Below are 22,869 nucleotides of genomic sequence, written 5' to 3' on the forward strand. Positions count from 1 at the left end.
TCCATAGCCACTCTCCCTCTTCCTACTCTTGAAGCCGAACAAGCAAAGAGTAGAGAAGAAGGAGAAGGAGAAGGAGAAGGGGGAGAGAACCTAGGCTCGCCAAGCCTTGTACTACCCTCTTTGGTAAGTACCCTTCTCCCTTCTTCCCTTGTGCTATTGTAGTCTAGGGCTTAGGGATTGAACTAGGGTTTGGACCCATGATCAAGGAGCTTCAGTTAGGGGTTGTCTTAAACCACCAATGGAGCCTATACACTCCATTTACCATCCCCTTGTACCCCATTTAAGGCCCTAGAATCCTGGGCTAATGAATATGTGAAAATGGTAGGATTTTGGATCTCTAACCTTAGGTGTAAGATTGAACCAAGCCTGAGAGTGATTCCTTAGGATATAAACATCCCCTTAGGTGTAGGAAGGACCCCCAAACCACCCCCATAGCTTACTCAAGCTCCAACTTGACTAAGACTCGAGTCCTAGCTGAAGCACAGGCTTCCTGGGCTTGTGCGGTTGATGGGTGCGGCTGATCAAGCCATTAGCCGCATGAATTCAAGCATCCACTATTTCCATCAACCACATGAAGCAAAGTGGCTACTGTCTTAGGGCTTTTGAGGGGGAATCTTTGTGGAATATTTATGGGACTTTAGGGTATTTAATATCATTTAATGTAGGGATTATTTATGTACAATTAGGGTGAGCTAAACCTTCGACGAGATTGTCTAGGTATGTGGGGAATCCAAGAACAAAAATTATATACCAAGCCAAGAAGGGTAGGTGAGTAGGTTGAGTACTTGAATCTTAATTTGGGAATATTTACAACATGGACTATGTGTGTGTGCACTCCATGTACATTTTAATTGTTGCATATGATTCTATAATTATATCTTATATGCTAGATTAGGAATGCTATGTATGTGAGGTATATAGGATGCTAGATTATGTTTGAGTTTCATTATGAATGTGTACTTGTGAGAATGCGTAGGAATTATGACTTTTGATTTAAATGTTATGCGTTGTGGATGTGTTGGGATCTGGGAGCCGAGGGAATGTCGGGCCCGTGATTGCCATTTTCTTTAGCTTAACTCTTGCATGCTTAGGTTTGGTTTGGAAACGGGATATAGTGTAGCCGAAGGGATTCCGGTACCGTATTGCCTGTACTCTTGCTGTACTTTTATTAATGCATTAGTGATATTGTGGCCAAAGGTTGGAAACGAGGTTGTGGTGTGGCCGAGGTGGATTCCAGTACCATAGTTGTCATACTACAATGATGCGGGTGTATATGCTAGGGATACAAGGCATGGTGTGGCCGAGGTGGACACTAAGGCTTCGACCCTTGGGATACACATACGTATACCTTTATTTTGCATATAAATGTATGTTGGTTAGGATACGACGTACCCTGTACTATGACCCCTTACCGACAGGGGGTTAGGTGTCGGGCAACCCACAAGGGTAGGTCTGATGTGACTTTTCAGAATACCCTTTCCGCGGTATGATATGATTGTTGCTGGAGGTGGATCGAGTTCTGGTGTCCGATACGTGATTTTGGAACTGAACGCCAGGATGGGGTTGTAGGGGCTTGCTGGGGAACCCAAGGCACATTCGGGGACCAGTAGGCTCCAGCTCTCAACTCAGGGTTGAGATCACCGCAGGTCTAACATTGATTTTGGGACCGATGATGCTACCTAAGGTGTTGCAGTAGTACTTATCCTCAGACGTAGGATGCATGTTAGGCGGAATAACAAAATGAATACATCCATGCATCATGAGTATTGTGCATTTATATTATATTTTGTATGCTTGCATGACTTAACCGCTCATTGGGCTTAGTGAAGCTCATCCCTCGAGGGTCTTTCCTTTTCAGATTGTGATGCAGGTGCACTGGAGCCGGTGGGCTCGGAGTATGTTGATCCTCCCATGGATGGGACTAATGATTGGTGGACTCCCGATGTAGAGAGAGGTGACCCAGAGTTTGACTATGATACCGGTGTCCCCAGGGCACAGTGATTTCTTCGGCATGTTTTCTATATCCTTTTTTATGCATTGTTAGGATATCTTTTAGATACATTATCCATCATGTATTTAAATTATTATTTTGATGTAATTATTACATATGTCTTGGGTTAAATATTTTGTACTCGGATAATTTATCAGTTATTGTATATGATATCACATTAGCTTCCGCACTTTGATTTCAGTTTATATTCTATCTTTTGCAACTCTGATCTTTATTTAATTGTGACTGTGAGGACTATACACTGCATTGTGATCTTGGTGGTTGAGTTGGGTGTCTGAGTACCCGCCAAGTCACGCTACCCGGGTCACAAGGAGTGGGTCATGACATTTGTTGAGATCACTGAAAGTATTTACTCACTTGGAAGAGAGGCGCATGAACCACATCCTTGTCGATCCCTTTAAAGTTGCTGGAAATGCTCTATAGGGTATGGGGCCCCAGTCATGATCATTGTGGACTTGAAACAGTTGAGATGGTCTATTGGATCTCCAGAACCATCGTACATCTCAACGATCGGGGGCTTGAATCCCATTGGTAGTGGAGCACGCCTAATCTCATCTAAGAGTGTGTTCTCATTGGAGAAGTGGAATTTGTCTACTCCCGTCTGGTTCTGCATAACCTTCTAAACCTTTTCGTTCAATTTTGAGTTGCTAATCAAGATTCTCCGCTACTTCGGATCAACGTGCATCTGCTACCTTTTAGGTAGTTCAATGCACCATAGGCTACAGCCTCGTCGTTGCTCGGTCTTACATCCTTGACCATTTGGGTTCGGGCTCTTCGACGGAGGCCTTTGCTTGGATGGCAGGTCGGCTTCTCTATTCCTGTAATTTAATGGTCTCCCACGGGAGCTGATAGAGCTTGAATGACTGAGGTTGTCCCCGACATTCGGGGTGTGTGATGAGAATGACTCGAAGGTTCTAGGATGTGACTAATTTTCCTAACAAGTGTTTCAAACTAGGCAGGAAAGGTTTAGAATCTGCCTTTGGAGATCGTCAAATCGCGCATTGGTTTTCGGAGGATCCTAGGGATGGGTTCTATCCCCAGGTAGGTCCGACGGGAGAATTGGGAGATTCCTAGGAGGTGCAGGATGTGGTGGAGGAAGACTTCCTCCCTGCGATGGCTGGCCGGAATATTGAGGAAGGGTCCAGCTAGATCTAGTTCTCTCCATTGTGCGAAGGGTTGCACTATATCTTCTATCATCGTTTCCCATAGATGGTGCCAATCTGTTAGCGCAAAAACTGGGACTATCTTAACGTGGCGTTATGCTGTCTTACGGAGATGAAATAAAAGACACGAGAGAGGACTGGAGGTGGATTCGGGGGGGAGAATTTTTGATGCCTAGGTCAGTTTCTTCAGTAACAGTGATAAGAACTGGTAGAGCAAGAGTGCAAGGAGTAGCCAGTAGTTAATTTGCGTTATACTTGTGTGGCCTTAGTTATACTTTGAATATGGCGGTCGTGAGAGTCCCTTTTAGGTAGGCGTTCCTAAATGGAAGTTGGTTCTCTGCGGGAGAGAATAGAAGGTAAATCTTTTATGAGAGTTTTCCCTGTGAGAGTTTCCTAGATTAGCTATCAAGTTAAAGTTAACTTCCTACTTCGAAAGTGTTCTATATGGAAAGCCCTCAATATGGGTGATTTGGATTTGTTGTTGATCCTTCGCGAGGTTGAGGAGGAGTCCAGATCCTTTATAACGTGTTTAGTTAAAAGATTCTGAGGAGTCGGATTCGATGTCATCTAGATTCCGTAATTTTTATCATGTTTGGTTTCTTGGAACATGGTTCCATGTTAGATTCCAAGAATCCATAGGAATCCATTTTTATGTGTGTTTTTAAAATCCACTATAATTCACCCTAAGGGCGGCATTCTGAAGTAAATCCAGGTTTCTAGACCCAAGTATTTAAGGGTGGATTGTAGTGGATTCTAAAAATCAAGACTCAACCCTAACCTCCTCACGCAAACCCTCTGCAACTCCATTTCTCTCACGCAAAACCCTTCTCTCATCTTTGGGAAACCCCTCTGCAAATCGATGAAGCTCCATTGCAAGGCATTGTATCCTCTGAAAATCGACTCCCTTTCTCTGCAACTCCATCGACTCCTCCGTATAGCTGAGCTCGTCTCCCTCTCTCTGCAACCCCCATCGATTCCTCCACAAGGTAGCTTCGATACCGTTTTCTCTTCACTCTTTATTCACCTCTCTCTCTCTCTCTGTAACGAACAGCAGGCGATAAACCTGCAAATCCCTTGATTGATGCTCGTCTCTCACTATCGTTCTGTCTCTGTAACCCTAAAATTTAGTCATTGAACCCTCTTCTCCCTCTCTGCAACTCTCTTCTCTCTTTCTCTCTCTCTCTCTCTCTCTCTCTCTCTCTCTCCCACAATGAGATGTCCTGAACCCTCTTCTAAATTTTTTTCTCCCTAATTTAATCACCTGAACTTTCTTTTCTTTTGATGTTGCAGGGAAAATTAGAAAGGAAGAAAGATCACATGAGAGTTTGTGAGAGAAGTGCAACAACAGGGTTTCAACAGGTGATTTTCTAAACAATACCCGAAAAGAGAGGAAACCAGATAATTTTGTAATCCGTTGTTAGGGTATTTCTTGAAATTTTGCCGTACAATTTTTTCTTGATTTTTATAGTTCCATTTTTATTAAAATAAATTTTACATCATTAGCTTTACCTTTTGGATTGGATTCCTATTCTGAAATTATTGTGCTATCAGATTCAAGAAACTTTTCTTTGATATAAATATTGGATCCAAGAATTACCTGCTAAATAACACCCAGAATCTTGGAATTGATCTTGAGCAAAATTTTGAAATCTGAGAATTTTGCAGTATAATTCTGGAATTGAACCACCAGAATCTAGGAAAATAAACCTCTCAGGTTCCAATTCTTTCTTGTCCAAAAGTTAAGGTTATAATTGTATCCAAATGGAGCCTTTATAATTGTATCCCTTCGCTCTCTTATTTATTTATTTATTTTTTTTTGGGGGGGGGGGTGGTTGTAACTTATCCAGGTCACTTTATGTTGGTACTACTAGACAGGCTGTTGTAGGGTTGTGATGAGGAAGGGTCAAAGTTTAGTGTAGTTGCTTGTCTCTATTGATCTCTTTTCCATTTGAGATGATGGCTTCAAAGTTATTTCTCTTCTTAACTGGTTTACTACTTCAACAGTATTCCTCTGTTACTCCTCTGTATTTGGCTTCCCAAACACCACTGAAGCCTTCAAATACCTCTCTTAGAGAATTTTTAAAGAACCCATAGAGAAAACTTTCCCTTTCCAACTTCCAATTTATACAAGGGCATATGGATTCAGATCCCAATTACAGCCCCTTCTATGATGAAGCAATGCTTGGAATTGAAAACCAAGGAAGAGAACATAGAGAGAATTCCCATTCTCTTAATAACGGCCCCCTCTATAATAGGTATATTTTCTTGAGATTGAATTCCCATTATCTTAATATTCTTTTTCCAAGTTGTATATTTTAAGTGGAGTTAGGCTTTGCAGAGTTGAGTTTAAAACGAGGTGAACATATACAAAATACATCACTGAAAATGGATAATATAGAATGGGGAGATAAACTGCTTGCAAGCCAGAGAACAGGGATGAAGCAAACAAGCTTGAACTATGGCTGTTTCTGTGTAACCCTGTTTCCAAAGAAAACAGTAATTTAGAAGGTGAATTTTTTTATTTTTTATTTTTTTTGAATTTTGAATCCAAAATAGAAGTTTATAGGGGTTTCCTTGGAGTATTTTTTATTTCATTTTGATTTTCTCTCCCCCCCCCCCTCGTCCCTCCTTCCTAATTTGTCAATTGCAATGGGATCATTCTTTCTAGAGTTCATGCCACATGGTTTCGTAGCATAGCTCTAAAAAGTAGAACAATCAATGCGGGAGTATGTTTATTGTAATGTTATTCATTTTCTAATTTTAGTAAGTTTCTATTTTGAGTCATATTGAAAAGTATAGGGTTTTTTTATTTTTTTGGGGGGGGGGGGGGATATGTATATTGGGAGTTTTAGCAGTATAAAGTTAGTTTGTTCCCTTATCTCCTTCCTTGTACCATTTTCTTTCTGTTGTTTGCTGGCTTTTGAGTTGAGCCTGCTAGTGTGGACTACTTCTTACTGTCCTACATCAACCAGACTGAATTTTCAAAAGTGGGCCAATTTCAGTTCAACCAAGTCCAAGCCAAGAAACTAGGACATAATGGACAGTTAAGGCAACTAGTTTATTGACCTTTTTACCAGCTTGAGAGAAATCCAATTTCAATTTAAATCAGGCCATGAAACAGTCTGATCCCAATTCAACAAGTTAATCCAGTCTGGTCCTTAGAGTATGGTGTGAAGTCTACACAAAGGTGATGCAGCCAAATCTGATTTATTAGGCCTGATTAGATATAATTCCGGTGTGATGTGCTTAGTAGAAAATATCCATGATGTATCCTCCAAAGGAGATGGGATGTGCTTAACCAAGACATCAGAAAGGGAGGAGATGGCACAGCAATGGTTGAGTGTTCTGTCTGTGGCTCAGTTTTTGGCTGAACATCTGCTTGTGTTGTCTGTTTTAATTGTAGACAGGTGAGTCTTTTGCTCAAATGGAAGAGCACCTGGGTTTGTTCCTAGGCAATGATGGTTCGAGTCCATCAAGACTCGTACAAACATTTTTCCTCTCTACCTTTTTATCTAGAATTTGTTATTAACAGTTTAACACAACATATTTATATATGCTTGATATTTCAATTACTTGTGGATGATTACTTTTATATTGTGTTAAGAATAAAGGTTGTCAAGAATTCTAGGCCCCCCTCTTGCAGGTCTTGATTATGTTATTCTGAGGAGAACATAAATGGTTTTATTCTAGGGATATGTGTAAACTGCAAAAATGGAAGGGGGCAATACTATGTTATCCATATTCTTAGAGTGGGTGTCACATCAATCTATTAGCAAAAAAAAAAAAACTTGGTCAGAGATTATTACCATTGAAGAATTCAGTTGCAAGAGGTGTTGAGGAAAGGATCTCACACACTCCTTCATATCATGGTTTTGATGATAACAAATAAATCAAATGTGTACTAACTCTTATTCTAGATGCACATAAGAAGCCCTTTACAAGAGCATGACAACAAGTGAGGGAGAGCATCTAATTTCAAGAGTCTATATACAAGAACTTCAATGATTCATGGAAAAAAATACTCAAGCAAAGCTATGGAGCCCAAGACTTGAGGTAATGTTGAAGTGTTGGAATTGTATTAAGGTCTAAATTAATGTATCGCATACACTCACGCATGCATACATAAAGAAAGACCTTAGGAGTTAAAAATGACCCAAATCTATATGCCCATGCCAAACGGAATCATCCCAAATCAGTCCTTCCAAGGACTTGCAGTAAATCAGCAAAACTGCTGATTCGGTATACCGGATCTGAAAATGGCATACCGAATCCTATAAATCCCACAAATACAAATCATAGAGAGCAAACGGCATGCTCCGGATCTGGATCCGGCATACCGAATCAAAATATCAATACAGATCATGATCCAGTATACCGAATCAGATCATGACCATTGGGATTTGACTGTTGGGTCAACGGTTATGTTTTAAGTAATTTGGTGATTCGATATATCGGATTGGGAAACGACATGCCGGATAAGCTCTGTCTTTTGAATTCGATCTTAAGACATATCATTAATTAAATTGAGCCTCATGACCTATAAATAGATACATGTTTAAGCTCAAATTAATACTAATCATCATCATTAAGAGACTTTACTAAAAGCTCTAAGTGTCATAACCTCAAGTGAGCATTCATTGATTACAAGCATCTATTCATCACAAGCTCACACACTCAAGCTCCTCTATCACATCTAGCTTCAAGCTTCAAGGGTGGAAGTTAGCACACACTCCTACTAAGGTTGAGGTAACACTTTACTTAGTAGTTTTTATTTTATGTTGTATTGAGTCTTCTTGCTTGGAATCAAGATTAGTTGAGTCCTCTTGCTCGGAATCAAGAATAGTGTTGAGTCCTTTTGCTCAAAATCAAGAGTTGTGTAAGAGTCCTCTTGCTCCTTCTCAAGATTGTTTTTAGTGGAATTCTCTCTAAGATGAGAGGAGTGGATGTAGGTAAGTTTTGGCCAAACCACTATAAAATCTTTGTGTTATTCGCGCAATTGCTTTAATTTTTGTTAATAACTTATTATTCCGTAAAAGATTTTATTTATACTAGCTTCACCTATTCACCCCCCTCTAGGTGATTTTATATTTGGTATCAGAGCGGGAGCTCAAGACCTTGATTAATATCTTAATCTTATTAAGAGTCAAAAATCCATGGGATCCTCTAGCAATCGAAAGATTAAAAGATTGAAGGATATAACATTATTAGACCACCTTTCTTTGAAGGAGAATGATTTTCTTACTGGAAAAATTGCTTCAAAAACTTTGTGTGCTAATAATATTGATGCATGGGAAGTCATTGAAAATGGACCAAATATCATACACAAACCCAAAGAAGAATGGACTATCACCGAAAAAGCAAAAGTCCAACTTAACTATGTAGCCATTAACTATATACAATGTGCTCTAAGAGAAAAAGAATATAATAGAACTTGCATGTGTGATTCTGGTAAGAAAATATTTGACAAACTTATTGTTACTTATAAAGTAACCACTGAAGTCAAACAATCCATAATTGATATGTTAGTGAATGAATATGAATTGTTCAAAATGAAAAATGATGAAAATATTTATGCTATGTTTACTAGATTCACTAACATTGTCAATAAGTTGAAAGGCTTAAGTAAAGTCTATACAAATGGAGAAAATGTGAGAAAAATTTTGAGATCCCTTTCTAAGGAATGAAGACCCAAATCAATGGTCATCAAGGAGTCAAAGGATATAGAGAAATTACGTCTTGATGAGTTATTAGAATCTATTCAAACTCATGAAATGGAACTCAAGCAAGATGCCAAAGAAGATGAACCAAAAGATTCAAAGAAGAAGATCGTGGCTTTCAAATCATACTATGAAGTAAGTGATGATGAAGAAGAACTCTCAAATGATGAGATTACATATCTCTTAAAGAAGTTTTTAAGGTTTCTGAAGAACAAGGGCAAAACCTCATTCAACAAGAGGAGATTCTCTAAGGACCAAAAAGGTAAGAATATTTTTAAAGAAAATGTTGACTCTTCTTCAAAATATATTATTTATTTTGAGTGTAGGAAACCAGGACACTTCAAAGGAGATTGTCCAAAGTTGAAGAAATAGAAAAAGGCATACAAAGCCGAACATACATTCTATTCAAGTGCTGAAGAGGAAGAAGATGAGGAATCTCAAGAAACAGAGCAAACTAATTTAGCTCTCATGGCTCTTGAAGATGAGAACGATCAAGTTGAAGTAACTCCTACACCTCCATCTCCTAATAATAATTTAGAATTAGAAGAAGTCTTTAAGGAACTTTATCAAAATAGCATAAAATTGGCAACCACCAAGAGACATCTCTTAAAAGAGATTGATTCCCTTAAAGACTAAATCATGACCTTATCCTCTCAAGTAGATAACTTAGAAGAAGAAAATGAAATTTTGTCTAAAGCCTTAGAATCATTTACAAATGGCAAAAAGAATCTTTAAATCTTACTCAGAACCTCATCAAAAGTGTCTTTCAATAAGGAATGATTAGGGTATGGTTTGGATAACAATTCAAAATAAACCCAAAAGCCAAGTTCAAGTAAGATAGCAAGCAAGGGAGCAAAGAAAAACAAATACTGCAACTTTTGTTGAAAGAAAGGACACTCCCTTGAGGAATGTTATTCCAAGAAAAAAAATCCTCAAGTGAAGAAACTCAATCCCAAAAGTAAGATTCAAAGATCAGAAACCTCCTAAAATGTTGTATGCAATAACTGCAACAAAAAAGGGCATTCAATTTGGGCTTGCCATGATACTCGATGGAGAAATCAATACAAATGATCAAAGAATACAAATCAAGCATATTACAAATCTAGAAGACCTTATTATGCTCAATATAGGAGAGATCCTCCAAATGTGCAAAAACCTAGGAAACCTCCCAAGATGCAAAGACCACATAAGGTAACCCAAAATCAAAGACCTTGGAACCCCAATCATACAATAATTGGTATGGTAACCGAAAGGTGAATGAAAACCAAATGGTTTGTAGACCAAAAGAAATGTATGATACTAACCTTGATGGACCCAACAAGAAATGACGACCAAGATTTTATTAAGCATTGTTGTTTTGTAGGTGCATAAAAGCAACATGGAATGGTACATTGATAGTGGTTGCTCCAAGCATATGACATCCAACCCAAATCTCTTCTTCAAACTCAAGAAGCAAAAAGGAGAATGGATATCCTTTGGAGACAACAACAAAGGAAGAATCATTGAAAATGGCTCAATCAAATTTGGAGGTACATTCATCTCTAATGTTAGCTTGGTTGACAACTTAAATTACAACCTACTTAGTGTAAGTCAATTATGCAACATTAGATATTTTGTTACTTTTGATGCCTCAGTGTGTGGTTTAAGATCATGAAAATCATGTGATTCTTGAAGGATGTAGGAAAAATAATGTTTATATTTGCATATTTAACTTAGTTTCTCATGATGCATGCCTTATATCTAAAGTTGATGATGCTATCTTATGGCATAGAAAATTAGGACATATAAACTCTAAGTTAATTAAATCCCTCTCTATAAAAAATTTGGTGAGAAATCTCCCTAAGCTAAGCTTTGATAAACATCATGTGTGTGGTGCATGTCAAAGGAGTAAATTAACAAAAGTTTCTCACAAGGCCATAAACTTAGTTGCTACTTCTAGACCATTGGAATTACTCCACCTTGACTTATTTGGACCTATCCTAACTACAAGTTTAGGAGAAAAGAAATATACTTTTATTATAGTAGATGACTACTCAAAATTTACCTGGACCCTTTTTCTCATGCATAAAAATGATGCATTTGAAGAATTTATGTCTCTTTGTAAGAGAATACAAAATCAAAAGGGTTACTTGATCACCTCAATCAAAAGTTACCATAGTGGTGAATTTAACGATATAAATGAATTTGAAAACTTTTGTAGAAAATAGGGTATATCATAACTTTTCGGTTCTTAGAACAACACAATCAAATGGTGTGGTTGAAAGAAAAAATAGAACAATCCAAGAAACCGCAAGGACAATGCTCAATGAGTATTCTTTGCTAAAATATTTTTGGGTCGAAGTCGTTCATACGGCATGTTATGTTTTGAACCGAGTTTTAATAAGACCTATTCTCTTAAAAACTCCTTATGAACTTTTTCATAATAAACTTCCCAAAGTTGACTACTTATCTTAAACACAAAAAACAACTTAGAAAAATTTGAAGAAAAGGCCGATGATGGTATATTCCTAGGCTACTCCATAAATAGTCGAGCTTATAGAGTATTCAATAAGAGAACTTTAGTTGTGGAAGAGTCTATGAATGTTAAATTTGATGAATCAATGGCCAAAGAAAAATATAAAGATCTAGAAGAGGAAGATGAAGACGAAGTACTTGAAATAAGAAATAGAATTGAAAACATCTCTGTAGCAGAATCTAATGAACATCAACTTCCAAAGAAAATAAGAACCATCAAAGATCACCCTCTTAACCTTGTTATTGGAAACTTAGAGAAAAGCATACAAACTAGGTGTAAAATTCAAAACGCTTGTTCAAATGTAGCCTTTATCTCTATCATTGAGCCTAAAAGTATAAAAGAAGTCTTATTGGATAGTAATTAGATAATTGCTATGCAAGAAGAGCGTAATCCAAAATCAAGTTTGGGAACTAGTGCCAAAAACTATGAACACCAAGATAATTGGAACAAAATGGGTGTTTAGAAACAAACTTGATGAAGATGGAAATATAGCAAGAAACAAGGCTAGGTTGGTTGCTCAAGGTTATAACCAGCAAGAAGGTATTGATTTTGATGAAACTTATGCTCCTATAGCTAGACTTGAATCCTTTCGTATGTTACTTGTATTTGCTTGCTATAAAAACTTTAAATTGCATCAAATGGATGTTAAAAGTGCATTCTTGAATGGTTTTAAAAAAGAAGTACATGTCATTCAACCCCCCGGGTTTGAGGATATCAAGTATCCAAACCATGTCTATAAACTTAAGAAAGCTTTGTATGGTTTGAAACAAGCTCCAAGAGCTTGGTATGAAAGATTGAGTAAGTTTCTTCTTGATAATGATTTTTCAATGGGGAAGATTGACACAACTTTATTTGTTAAGCATAAAAGAAATGATCTTATTATTGTTCAAATTTATGTAGATGACATAATTTTTTGATCTACTAATGATGCACTTTATCTTGAATTCAGTCAAACAATGAGAAATGAATTTGAAATGAGTCTTATGGGTGAATTGAATTTCTTTTTAGGACTTCAAATAAAACAAACCCCAGATGGAATCTTCATTAGTCAAACTAACTATCTTAAAGAATTTTTCAAAAAGTTTGACATTTTTGGACAAAAATCCTCTAGTACTCCTATGAGTACATCAATTAAAATGTCCATGGATGAAGATGGTACACCTACTGACCCTATAAAATATAGAGGAATGATTGGTAGTTTACTTTACTTATCGGCTAGTAGACTAGACATAATGTTTAGTGTCTGTGCTTGTGTTAGGTTTCAAGCCAAACCTATGCAATCCCATTTAAGTGCTATCAAAAGAATATTCAAATACTTGAAAGGGACTCCAAGCATTGGCCTTTGGTACCCATTAAACCAAGACTTTGACCTAGTTAGCTTCTCCGACGCCGACTTTGCCGGAGGTCATGTTGATCGAAAGAGTACAAGTAGGACTTGTCACTTCCATGGATCTTGTTTGGTTTCATGGTTTAGCAAGAAACAAAATTTTATTGCTTTGTCAACCATCGAGGCCGAATACATAGCAGCCGGTCGGTGTTGCACACAAGTGTTATGGATGAGATAAACTCTCCAAGACTATGGAATAAAGTTTGACACTTCCTCAATCCAATGTGATAACATAAGTGCTATAAATCTTACCAAAAAATCGATTTTACAATCTAGAGCAAAACACATTGACATACGTCATCACTTTTTACGTGGTACAGCTCAAATAGGTGAAATCCGATTTGACTTCATAGAGACTGAGAAGCAACTCGCAGATATTTTTACAAATCCCTAAGTGGAGAGATTTTGTATGTTAAGAAGAGAACTAGGGATATGTAACCCCTTTGAATAATTATTTTTTATCTATTTATTCTTAAAACTGTAAAATTTGTAGAAAAACTCGAATCAGCATACTGAATTTGGAAATGGTATACCGTTTCATATATCTCCAACAGATATAAGAATCCCAAAAGGAAACGGCGCACGCCGGATTGGATTCGGTATACTAAATCGCTATTTTCTGGCTATTTTTTGGCTATTTTCTAACCATTGGAGACTGGGTTGGGCTTATATAAAGCTCATTGTTGCTCATTTTTTTATATTATTTCACTCTCTCTTCTCTCCCCTAATGCAAAACACTCCAAATCACTCACTCTCTCTATTTTTTCTCATCTCTCTCACTCTCAATCCCTCAAACATGAGTAGAAAAGAGAAGCAACCAATGGCTCAAGATGCTCTACCTTCAAAGAGAGGTCGACATGGAGGAAGATTTACTCCCATACGGGGTGGCTCTTCAAGACAAGCAATGGGAGCTACTAAAAATCCACCAAGTCCACTCTTTCCGAACCCCGAATGCTGTGAAACTTGGCCTCTCTTCCTTGCTAGGAAAATTGAAGAAGGAAGAGATGTTGATGTCTTCTCATTCCACAGTCTTCACGTTGAAGAAAAATTCAAAGACATTGGATGGAACTCTTTTCTTCATCTCTCGGAACCTTGCTACCCCAATCTTGTCAAATACTTCTACAACAACCTTCATTTTAGCGGGTCAGAGCTAGAATTGAAGATTCATACATTTGTCAAGGGCATTCAAATAGATATCTCCCTTGATGACCTTGCAAGTTTCTTTCAAATCTCAAGTGAAGGACCTTGCCTTTGTTGGACTCCCAAGAGTTTCTCCTTTCTAGATCTCATCAACCACTAAGAGGTGTACTCCAACATCCTGGAAGAATATTATGGAGATGAAGCATCTGTCCCTCTTGCTCGCCTCAAGCTCATCCCTCATGTCATCTCTTACATCATTCAACATAACTTCATCCCAAGAGGAGGAGATAGGAGTAAGTGCTTGACCCCTCAAGCCTATCTTACATATTATGTTAATACAAACACTCCTATGTGCCTTCCCTATTTCATCATGCGGTACATGGAGACGATTGCACATTCAAGGAGGACCACAAATCTTCCTTATGGTCGTCATCTCACCTGCTTCTTTAAGGCCTTCGACATTGACCTTGATCATGAGATAGAATCTACCTCTTCTTTCCTTCCTATAACTCGGAATTCTTTCCACACAATCAATATTCCAGACTTCTATGAAGAATATGAGGAAGGTGACTCAGGTAGTGAGGAAGAATGGCAACCAAGAAGGCAACCTCATCAACAACATTGGGCACCCGAAGGTTTTCAAACTTGGGTTTCCAACTTGGAGGAATACATGGAAGAAACCAATATAAGGGTTATTGACCTTGAAATTGGACAACAACAACTCCAACAAGCTGTCATTTCATTGCGTCAAGAAGTCAAAACAAGCTTTGATTCAATGAACTATAGACAAGATAGGATCCTCACTGCGGTGCAAACCTTGTCTCTCAATCTTGGCTTTCTATCTCTTGACACTCTGGGACCTACTCCACAAGCCGCTCCACCTTAAGGCTTCACACCTCAAGGATTTCAACCATCTTTTCGGGTACCCTACCCCAGAGAATCTAGTTCTATTCCCTCTATTCCACCATTTCCCTGGATGCCTCCTCAAGATCCACTTAATCCCAAAAGCTCCATAATTTTTTGGTTTGCTTTCACACTTTTTGATAATGACAGAAGGGGAGAAAAAGTGGAAAATGGGTGTAATCTTGGAAGTTCTCTTATTGTACTCATTTATACGTAATTTCAATTATCAATTTAATATGCATTATGGATTTATTAGATTTATTATTGTGCAAGATTACTTTATTTTCATTGCTTTGGTAAAATATTTGTCATCATCAAAAAGGGGGAGATTGTTGAGGAAAGAACCTCACACACTCCTTCATATCATGGTTTTGATGATAACAAATAAACCAAATGTGTACTAACTCTTATTGTAGATGCATAAGAAGCCCTTTACAAGAGCATGGCAACAAATGAGGGAGAGCACCTAATTTCAAGAGTCTATCCACAAGAACTTCAATGATTCATGGAAGAAAATACCCAAGCAAAGCTATGGAGCCCAAGACTTGAAGTACTATTGAAGTGTCAGAATTGTATTAAGTTGTAAAAATTGTATTAAGGTCTAAATTAATTTATCTCATATACTCACGCATGCATACATAAAGAAAGACCTTAGGAGGTTAAAAATGACCCAAATTCATACGCCCATGCCAAATGGAATCATCTCAAATCAGTCCTTCCAAGGATTTGCAGTAAATTAGTAAAACTGCTGATTCGATATACTGGATTTGAAACGGCATACCGAATCCTATAAATCCCACAGATACAAATCACAAAGAGAAAACGGCATGCTCCGGATCTGGATCCATCATACCGGATCAAAATATCAATACAGATCATGATCCATCATACCGAATCAGATCATTGTTGGGTAGCCTAGAGGGAGGTGAATAGGTTACCAATGGATTTTGCCTCTTTTTCGATTAGTTGCACACTTAGATTAAATATAGCAATGTAAAAAGCAAAAGTAAATGAGGCATAAGATTTTTAGTGGTTCAGCTAACTTAGCCTACATCCACTCCTCTCAATCTTGAAAGAATTCCACTAGTATTCCCTTTCAATACAATAGGTGGGAAAATGACATATTTACAAATCTTTTTAACAAGATAAGAGAATCCTTACAATCTTAGTTCCAGGACAAGAGCATCCTTTCAATCTTAGTTACAGGACAAGAGTATCCTTCCAATCTCTTAAGGATGAGAGGGTCCTTGTACTAATCTGAGTATGGTCTAGATTAATACAACAATGCTTTCTCAAATCAAAAGCATAAACAAAATAAATACAGTAGAGTTGTGGTATAAATACCTATCAAAGGGTAGTGACACTTTACCCTTTGAGTGATGTCGGTGCACAATGATATAACTAATCTCGATGATAATGATGCACCTTTGATCTCACAATATACTTCTCTTGATGATACAACTTGGAGAAGATGTGGAGAATAGAGAGCTTGAGTTCTTGGACAAGATCAATAAGTTGGAGCTTTGAACTCAACACTAAAGAATGCTCTCAATAATGATTTGAAATTCTCTTCAAATGATCTCAATTGGACATGTATATTGTATGTTTAAGGGTTGCTTTTAGAGCCATTTTGATGCTCTATTTATAGCAAAAATATGGGTGGAGTTTGAGTCCCAATGGATATAAAACGGTCATAATTTTAGTCTGTCGATCGACCTATAAAACTTGTCAATCGACGGCCAAAAACTAGTCATTGAAGAACTAGCCGTTAAAGCCAATTTTGGGGCTATTGGATGATTGTCGATCGACTTATGGATCGACCTACAGGTGTCGATCTACTGACAGTTCTGTCTGTTGCAACCGACAAGCCACTGGAATCAGGCTTGTGACTTTTAATTACTGTAGGTCGACCGACAGATAGTTTGTCCTGTTTTTGACTGTCTGTTAAAGCATTTTTGGTCTGGTTTGTTTGGGACTTCATGGGATTTTGTCCAACACTTTTATAGACTTATTCTTAGGTCTAGGGCATGATGATTAGTACCTCCTAGAGTCTCTAAGAATGTATGCAATGCGCATGCAATTTGATGTGCATGTGTATAGACTGTCTTCTAAGTGCACTTAGTTCTTCTTGGAGCTTCTTCCACTTGTGGGTGTAAGTTCTTGGCTTCCTTTAGAGATGTTCTTCAATCTTCAAACCTCAATCTACGATCATTCTTTTGTAAGAATGGTGAGGTGTCTTGAAGTTCTTCCATTTTCAAGTTGTGAGAGATTTCTTCTTGAGCTTCCAAGTCTTGGACTTCTTTTGAGCTTGATGTTGAACTTCTTTATTCAGCCATTGTGTTATGTTCTTCAAGTCTTGGCTTGTTCTTCATTATTCTATCATCAATCTTGTTGACATAATAATACACAATGGCTTGTACCAATACGTTTGTTATCATCAAAACAATAATGGATGGAAGGAAGTGTTTTCCCAACAATCATGACCGTTGGGATTTGACTGTTGGGTCAACAGCTATGTTTTCAGTAATTTGGTGATTCGGTATACCGGATTGGAAAATGGCATACCGGATTAGCTCTGTCTTTTGAATCTGATCTTAAGATAGATCATTAATTATATTGAGCTTCCTGGCCTATAAACAGACACTTGTTTAAGCTCAAATTAATACTATTCACCATCATTAAGAGACTTTACTACAAGCTCGATGTGCCATAGCCTCAAGTGAGCATTTATTGATTACAAGCATCTATTCATCACAAGCTCACACACTCAAGCTCCTCTACCACATCTAGCTTCAGGCTTCAAGGGTGGAAGGTAGCACACACTCCTACTACGGTTGAGGTAGTACTTTACTTAGTAGTTTTTACTTTATGTTGTATTGAGTCCTCTTGCTCGGAATCAAGAGTAGTGTTGAGTCCTCTTACTCGGAATCAAGAGTTGTTTAAGAGTCTTCTTACTCCTTCTCAAGATTGTTTTTAGTGGAATTCTCTCTAAGGTGAGAGGAGTGGATGTAGGCAAGTTTTGGCCGAACCACTATAAAATCTTTGTGTTATTGGCGCAATTGCTTTAAATTTTGTTAATAACTTATTATTCCGCAAAAGATTTTATTTATACTAGCTTCACCTTTTCACCCCCCCCCCCCTCTAAGTGATTTTACAAGAGGGAATGGGAGGAAGATATATAAATATTGATATAGTTACACGATTCGATTTTTCATTAGGCAGAGGCTTCATAATGAAGATTCAATTTTTCATTTGAGCCTCAAGTCCTTTCATAATGAATCAGTGTTCTTCCAAAATAATCCCTAAATTTTAACCCTGTGATGACGTCGATGGAGAAGACTTCAAGCAAACCTGATTGGTCGGGGCAATCTCATAATTATCAATCCCACAACACACATGCACGTCCACCTCGCAACTATTGTGTGGTCAGGTCTACCAGACAATGTACCCCACTCTGCAGATCAAACACATTGCAATATATGCAATGGAAAGTAAAGCAAACAAGACACCAAATTTACGTGATTCAGCCAAACTGCCTACATCCACATAGCAATACCTTACCCAGGGTTTCGTATATTGTTCAATACGCTACTCAAATTTTTCACTGCAACAACAACCCAGGAACTTCGATCCCTGCTTCAATCTGAGGTGCAACTCAGATAAGGACAACAACCCCAAACCCTAGACAAGCCCCAACTTGCTAGGAAATACAATATAAATTCAAAAATTAAATCCCTCCCATTACATCAACAACTTAGGGTTTCACAACATTCAACAAACCCAGAAAAATAATAAAGGGATTTTTTCAGTTGCGGTATACCTCTGCCCGTGTATTCCAGTCGTTGACCAATTGCTTGAAGTGCACTTGCAACCTTGAATGCGCTCAGACAATGTATTCAATCTCCTCAAGAATGAAAAACCTTCAACACCATGAGACAAGAGTTTTTCAATTCTGAAATACCTCTCCCTAGGTATTTCCACACTCCACTGTATCTCTGACGCACGGTTAGTATGTTGCACGCATCCCCATGTGCATGAGAATCGAGAAAACCATCAAAATAAGTCTTCTATGCAAAACTATGTTCTGCATAAGGTTTTTCACGTTTTTTATTCTTCAGAAAGATGGGTCTCGTCTCTGTGAACGGGCAGCACTTCGTAGATCTCAATTCAGATCTAAAACGAGGGAGATATCCCTGTTTTACTGAAACCCTGCGATATAGGGGCATTTCGATCATTTTAGAAATGTTTCGTGATAGTTTGCCACTCACCGGGTGGCGGCGTGGCTTTCCGCGCATCACGACATAGAGCGGGTCTGTTCTAGACCATCCGATTAGGCTTCTATTTTCGGGTTGATTAAAAGCCGTTAGATCTTGTTGATTCCACCTCAAGCAAAGAGGGTTTGGTAGCGACCAACAAAACAGAATCTTTCTCTATGGTACCGTATATGTGCCATACACCATAACAAAAATTTACTTCCACGTAGCATGTCCATGTGATGCATGGTGCACCGCACCTATTAAAAATCTCGTGCAATAATCTAACGTGGATGCCTCTGTGTGGCTTCACAAAATTTGTTTACTTGGAATCTTTTAATCTCAGCCATTGTTTATTGATATGGTGCACACATAATACATTAAACACCATCCTTCTGGCCTACTAGAACTCTCAAAATGGAATCTTTCTCATAGAACACTTATTTTATACCCAAATCGACCCAAACAAATTTGAGAATGACCTCTGTAACCACAAAAACATGATTACAGACCTGTTGCATAAATAAACAACAGAATACTCCCAAAATCCGTTCAAAGCCATTCAACCCTTTCTCAATTCGCTCCATTTTCGTGCGACTTCACGAAAACCTCAATAACTTTCTCATCTGACATTGAAAATAGGTGAAAGAAATTACGTTGTAGCCAGGATTCGACGAGGTACATTTCTTGTGAAGACTATTCTGCCCAGTTCGGCCATTAAGACTTCCGAAAATATATTCAAACTAGAATCCACTGCTCGATCCTATGAAATCCCAACTTTTGATGTACAAGGCCTTCACCTGCTGCTTCGAGCCTTTGCCAAACACTGTGTAAGGACCTAATATACTTCAAAAAATTATTTTCCATGCTTGAATGTCACTGTAATGCTGCCAAATGACCAAACTGACATTGACCCTGTGTAGAAGCCCGTTTGACCATTCCAACTCTACCAAACCACCAATAGCTACTACCACAACACCACTATGACCAAATACATTGCCAACAATGACAACAACATTCCACATACTCTAGTGGACTAACACTGATCAGATTATAACTATATACCTTCAGATCACTAGGGGGCACTATGTTCCAAATGTTTGTTTCCTTCCCCTTGGAGATGTGCGCTTGAGCCTCAAGTTATAGCTTTTAGAGGATTATGACTCGTTTTGGGAAAGACTTTCTTTTGAGAATTTTAATCTAATTTTTTGATTATCTTATTTTTTATAAAGTCATATTAAATGTATACATATGTTGTATAAAACACACACATAAAAAAACAAGGTTAAAATAAATTTTTAGACAAAATTCAAGTAGAATCCAACTAACAGACTCAAGGTAACCAAACAGTTTTTCATATGAATTCAGGATAAATCCAACTGACAGACTCAGGGTAACCAAATAGTTTTACAGATGGATTCAGAAGGATTCCATTTGACAGACTCGGGGAAACCAATTAGTTTTTTTTTTTTTTTTTCTCAACTACAAATCCATTCCAAAATAAAAATCTGACTCCTCCAACACCTTCAACCAAACACGCTATTGGAAATCCTTGGGGATCCTTTGCCAAGTGTAGATCTTTTATGTCACATGCCTGGTGTGTATTGACGAGTAGTGTTATTCCGTATCCTGTAGGAAACAATGATCCGATTCGTATTCCTCAAACCCTGGATGATATACAATTTTAGTACTTGAACTTGAAGATCCCTCTCATGTTACCTAAAAGCAAAATTCTAAACCCATTTCGACCGGTCTCAAGACTTTGGCATCTAGCCATTAGCTTTGCCCCTAAACGAGAGAGAGAGAGAGAGAGGCTACATGGCACGATTCGCCGTAGTGACCGGGTAACAACACAACTGTTTTTAATGAAGCGTTCAGGGACATTTCGTTGCATAAACGCCAAAACACAATGGCGAACAGGACAAATTGGCTTAATTACACTTGCAACATGGCAAGATTCTATTTGCTAATATTCATACCCGATTGAAGGAGAGAGACGGGCAATTATGGATTAATCAGAAAACCTTAGTTTTGTGCCTTTCCAAGGTATCTGATTGTCTTTTTGTGTTTTCGGTAGAAATGTAATCTATTGAATAGAACGGATTACACACGAGTCCTCTGTCCCAACTGGCACAGTTAGACATGGATCGAAATTGGGCCAAACAGTCTTATCCATAATGGACTTGGCCCTCCTTGCAAGGGAATTTGTAACAGCATTAGCAGCCCTTGAAATGTACAAAAACTGACAACTATCCAGGTAAGAAGCAAGATGCCTTATATCCTCAACCACTGGACGAACGGATAAAGGCAAACTCTTGGAAGTATCCTTCAGATAAGTGATGATCTCTTGGTTGTCACTCTCCAACAATAAATTATAAGTGCCTTCAGATATAGCTTCTAAGAGACCTTCCCTGATTGCAATTGCCTCACCCTCCAATATACGGGTGAAGTTGAACTTATCTGAAACAGCAAGGCGGGATTGACCCAATGGTTTCTAATAGTGAAACCAATACCACCCAAACTGCTTCCTGGAATAAAAGATGCGTCGCAATTCAACTTGAAGGAACCACTAGGGGGAGGAGTCCAGATGGGATTCGACAAAGCAGTTGGAATTGTAACACTCCGCTGCACCTGATTACTCGTCGAAAGAAACTCAATACAAGCAGCTCGTGCGACAACTATTACCTCGGCCAGCGTCAATTCCTTCATCCCAAAGAGTAAGTCATTTCGCGAACACCATAAGTTCCAAGCAATGAAGGAGCAGTGAGATGTAACTTCTTCATATCTACTCTTCCCAAGAACTGAGAGAGTTAGCCATTTTTGAATCCAGCTATGTATTCATCCTTTACCATCAGCAAGAATAACCGCAGATAGGCTTGAACCAAACCATACAGCCCTTGCAAAAGGGCAGTATAGCAGAATATGCTCAATGGTTTCAGGTGCCGATCCACAACGAGAACAATGATTATCCACAGGGATTTGTCGTTGGTTCAAAGCCGAGCCTGATGCGAGTCCATCAGCACATGCCCTTCAGAGAAAGCTCTTCACCTTTTATAGAATGTTGCAGCTCCATATGGTCTTTCCAAACTGATGTAGGAACCTCTCTCTCTCTCTCTCTCTCGTATTTTCAATTGTCGAATTAAAAATGTTAAAATCAAAATTTTGATTGTTTTTTAAGTTTTTTGAAATTTATATTTTCATAGGAAGAAGTTAGAGAAAGGGTTCTCTGAGCAAGCGGCATAGAGGAGCTGTTACATCCGCACCCGAGTTTACTATTTAATTATAGTTTCTCTCTCTTGTGACGTGTAGATACTGCTGCCGTGTACATTGGGGAATTATTTTCGCTTGTGGTCAAGCCCAGCTACAAGATTATTAGCCAGTTCACAGGTTTACCTGTCGAAGAGAGGTTCCTCAACCGGCAGTGGGGGAGATTTGTTGATGGTGCTTTCGCCGACCACCCTCCTAGCACGAGCCCTGGGAGTGAAGAGTACCAGCAGGCGTTTTCTGCGTCCCCACATTTAGACACCTCACTCAGCAATGAGCTTAGCATTGCGGTCGAGAAACTCTTCGGGATCACGAAGGACACATCATAACAGTCGAGGGGTAAGATACTGCCCTGATGTATGTTAGTGTACCCTCCCCTCTGTGGCCTTGAAGTGTGGGCCAAAGCCCAACAATTTTCCTTAAGGTTCTGCCCTTATAGCAGCTGATGAGCACATTTATGTGTGAAATCTTAGGGTATAAAGCATACATTTTACCACATTGGACAAAGTTACTCGG

The 22,869-nt window shown here is 38.4% G+C and overlaps 1 protein-coding gene across 1 annotated transcript; it reads right to left on the reverse strand.

Moving 5' to 3' along the window:
- Nucleotides 1-21,175: 21,175 nt before the first annotated feature.
- LOC122663026 lies at nt 21,176-22,607 on the reverse strand. Its single transcript, XM_043858738.1, has 4 exons — nt 22,483-22,607; nt 21,939-22,117; nt 21,721-21,890; nt 21,176-21,583 (listed from the first exon to the last, which is right to left on the reverse strand). Exons 1-4 carry the CDS (start codon nt 22,605-22,607, stop codon nt 21,176-21,178), a joined length of 882 nt encoding a protein of 293 aa, XP_043714673.1.
- Nucleotides 22,608-22,869: the final 262 nt, after the last annotated feature.

This window comes from Telopea speciosissima, chromosome 5 (assembly GCF_018873765.1).
Source record: "Telopea speciosissima isolate NSW1024214 ecotype Mountain lineage chromosome 5, Tspe_v1, whole genome shotgun sequence".
Classification (NCBI taxonomy): Eukaryota; Viridiplantae; Streptophyta; class Magnoliopsida; order Proteales; family Proteaceae; genus Telopea; species Telopea speciosissima.

Bases quoted from the DNA above. Each gene is read 5' to 3' on its own strand.
- LOC122663026 (XM_043858738.1), bottom strand. From the start codon at position 22,607: ATGTGGGGACGCAGAAAACGCCTGCTGGTACTCTTCACTCCCAGGGCT. The intron at 22,118-22,482 runs GTAAACCTGTGA...CTTTCTCTGAAG, and splicing joins GAGGAACCTCTCTTCGACAG to GGCATGTGCTGATGGACTCG. The intron at 21,584-21,720 runs GTGCAGCGGAGT...TTTCACTATTAG, and splicing joins TTCTTTCGACGAGTAATCAG to AAACCATTGGGTCAATCCCG.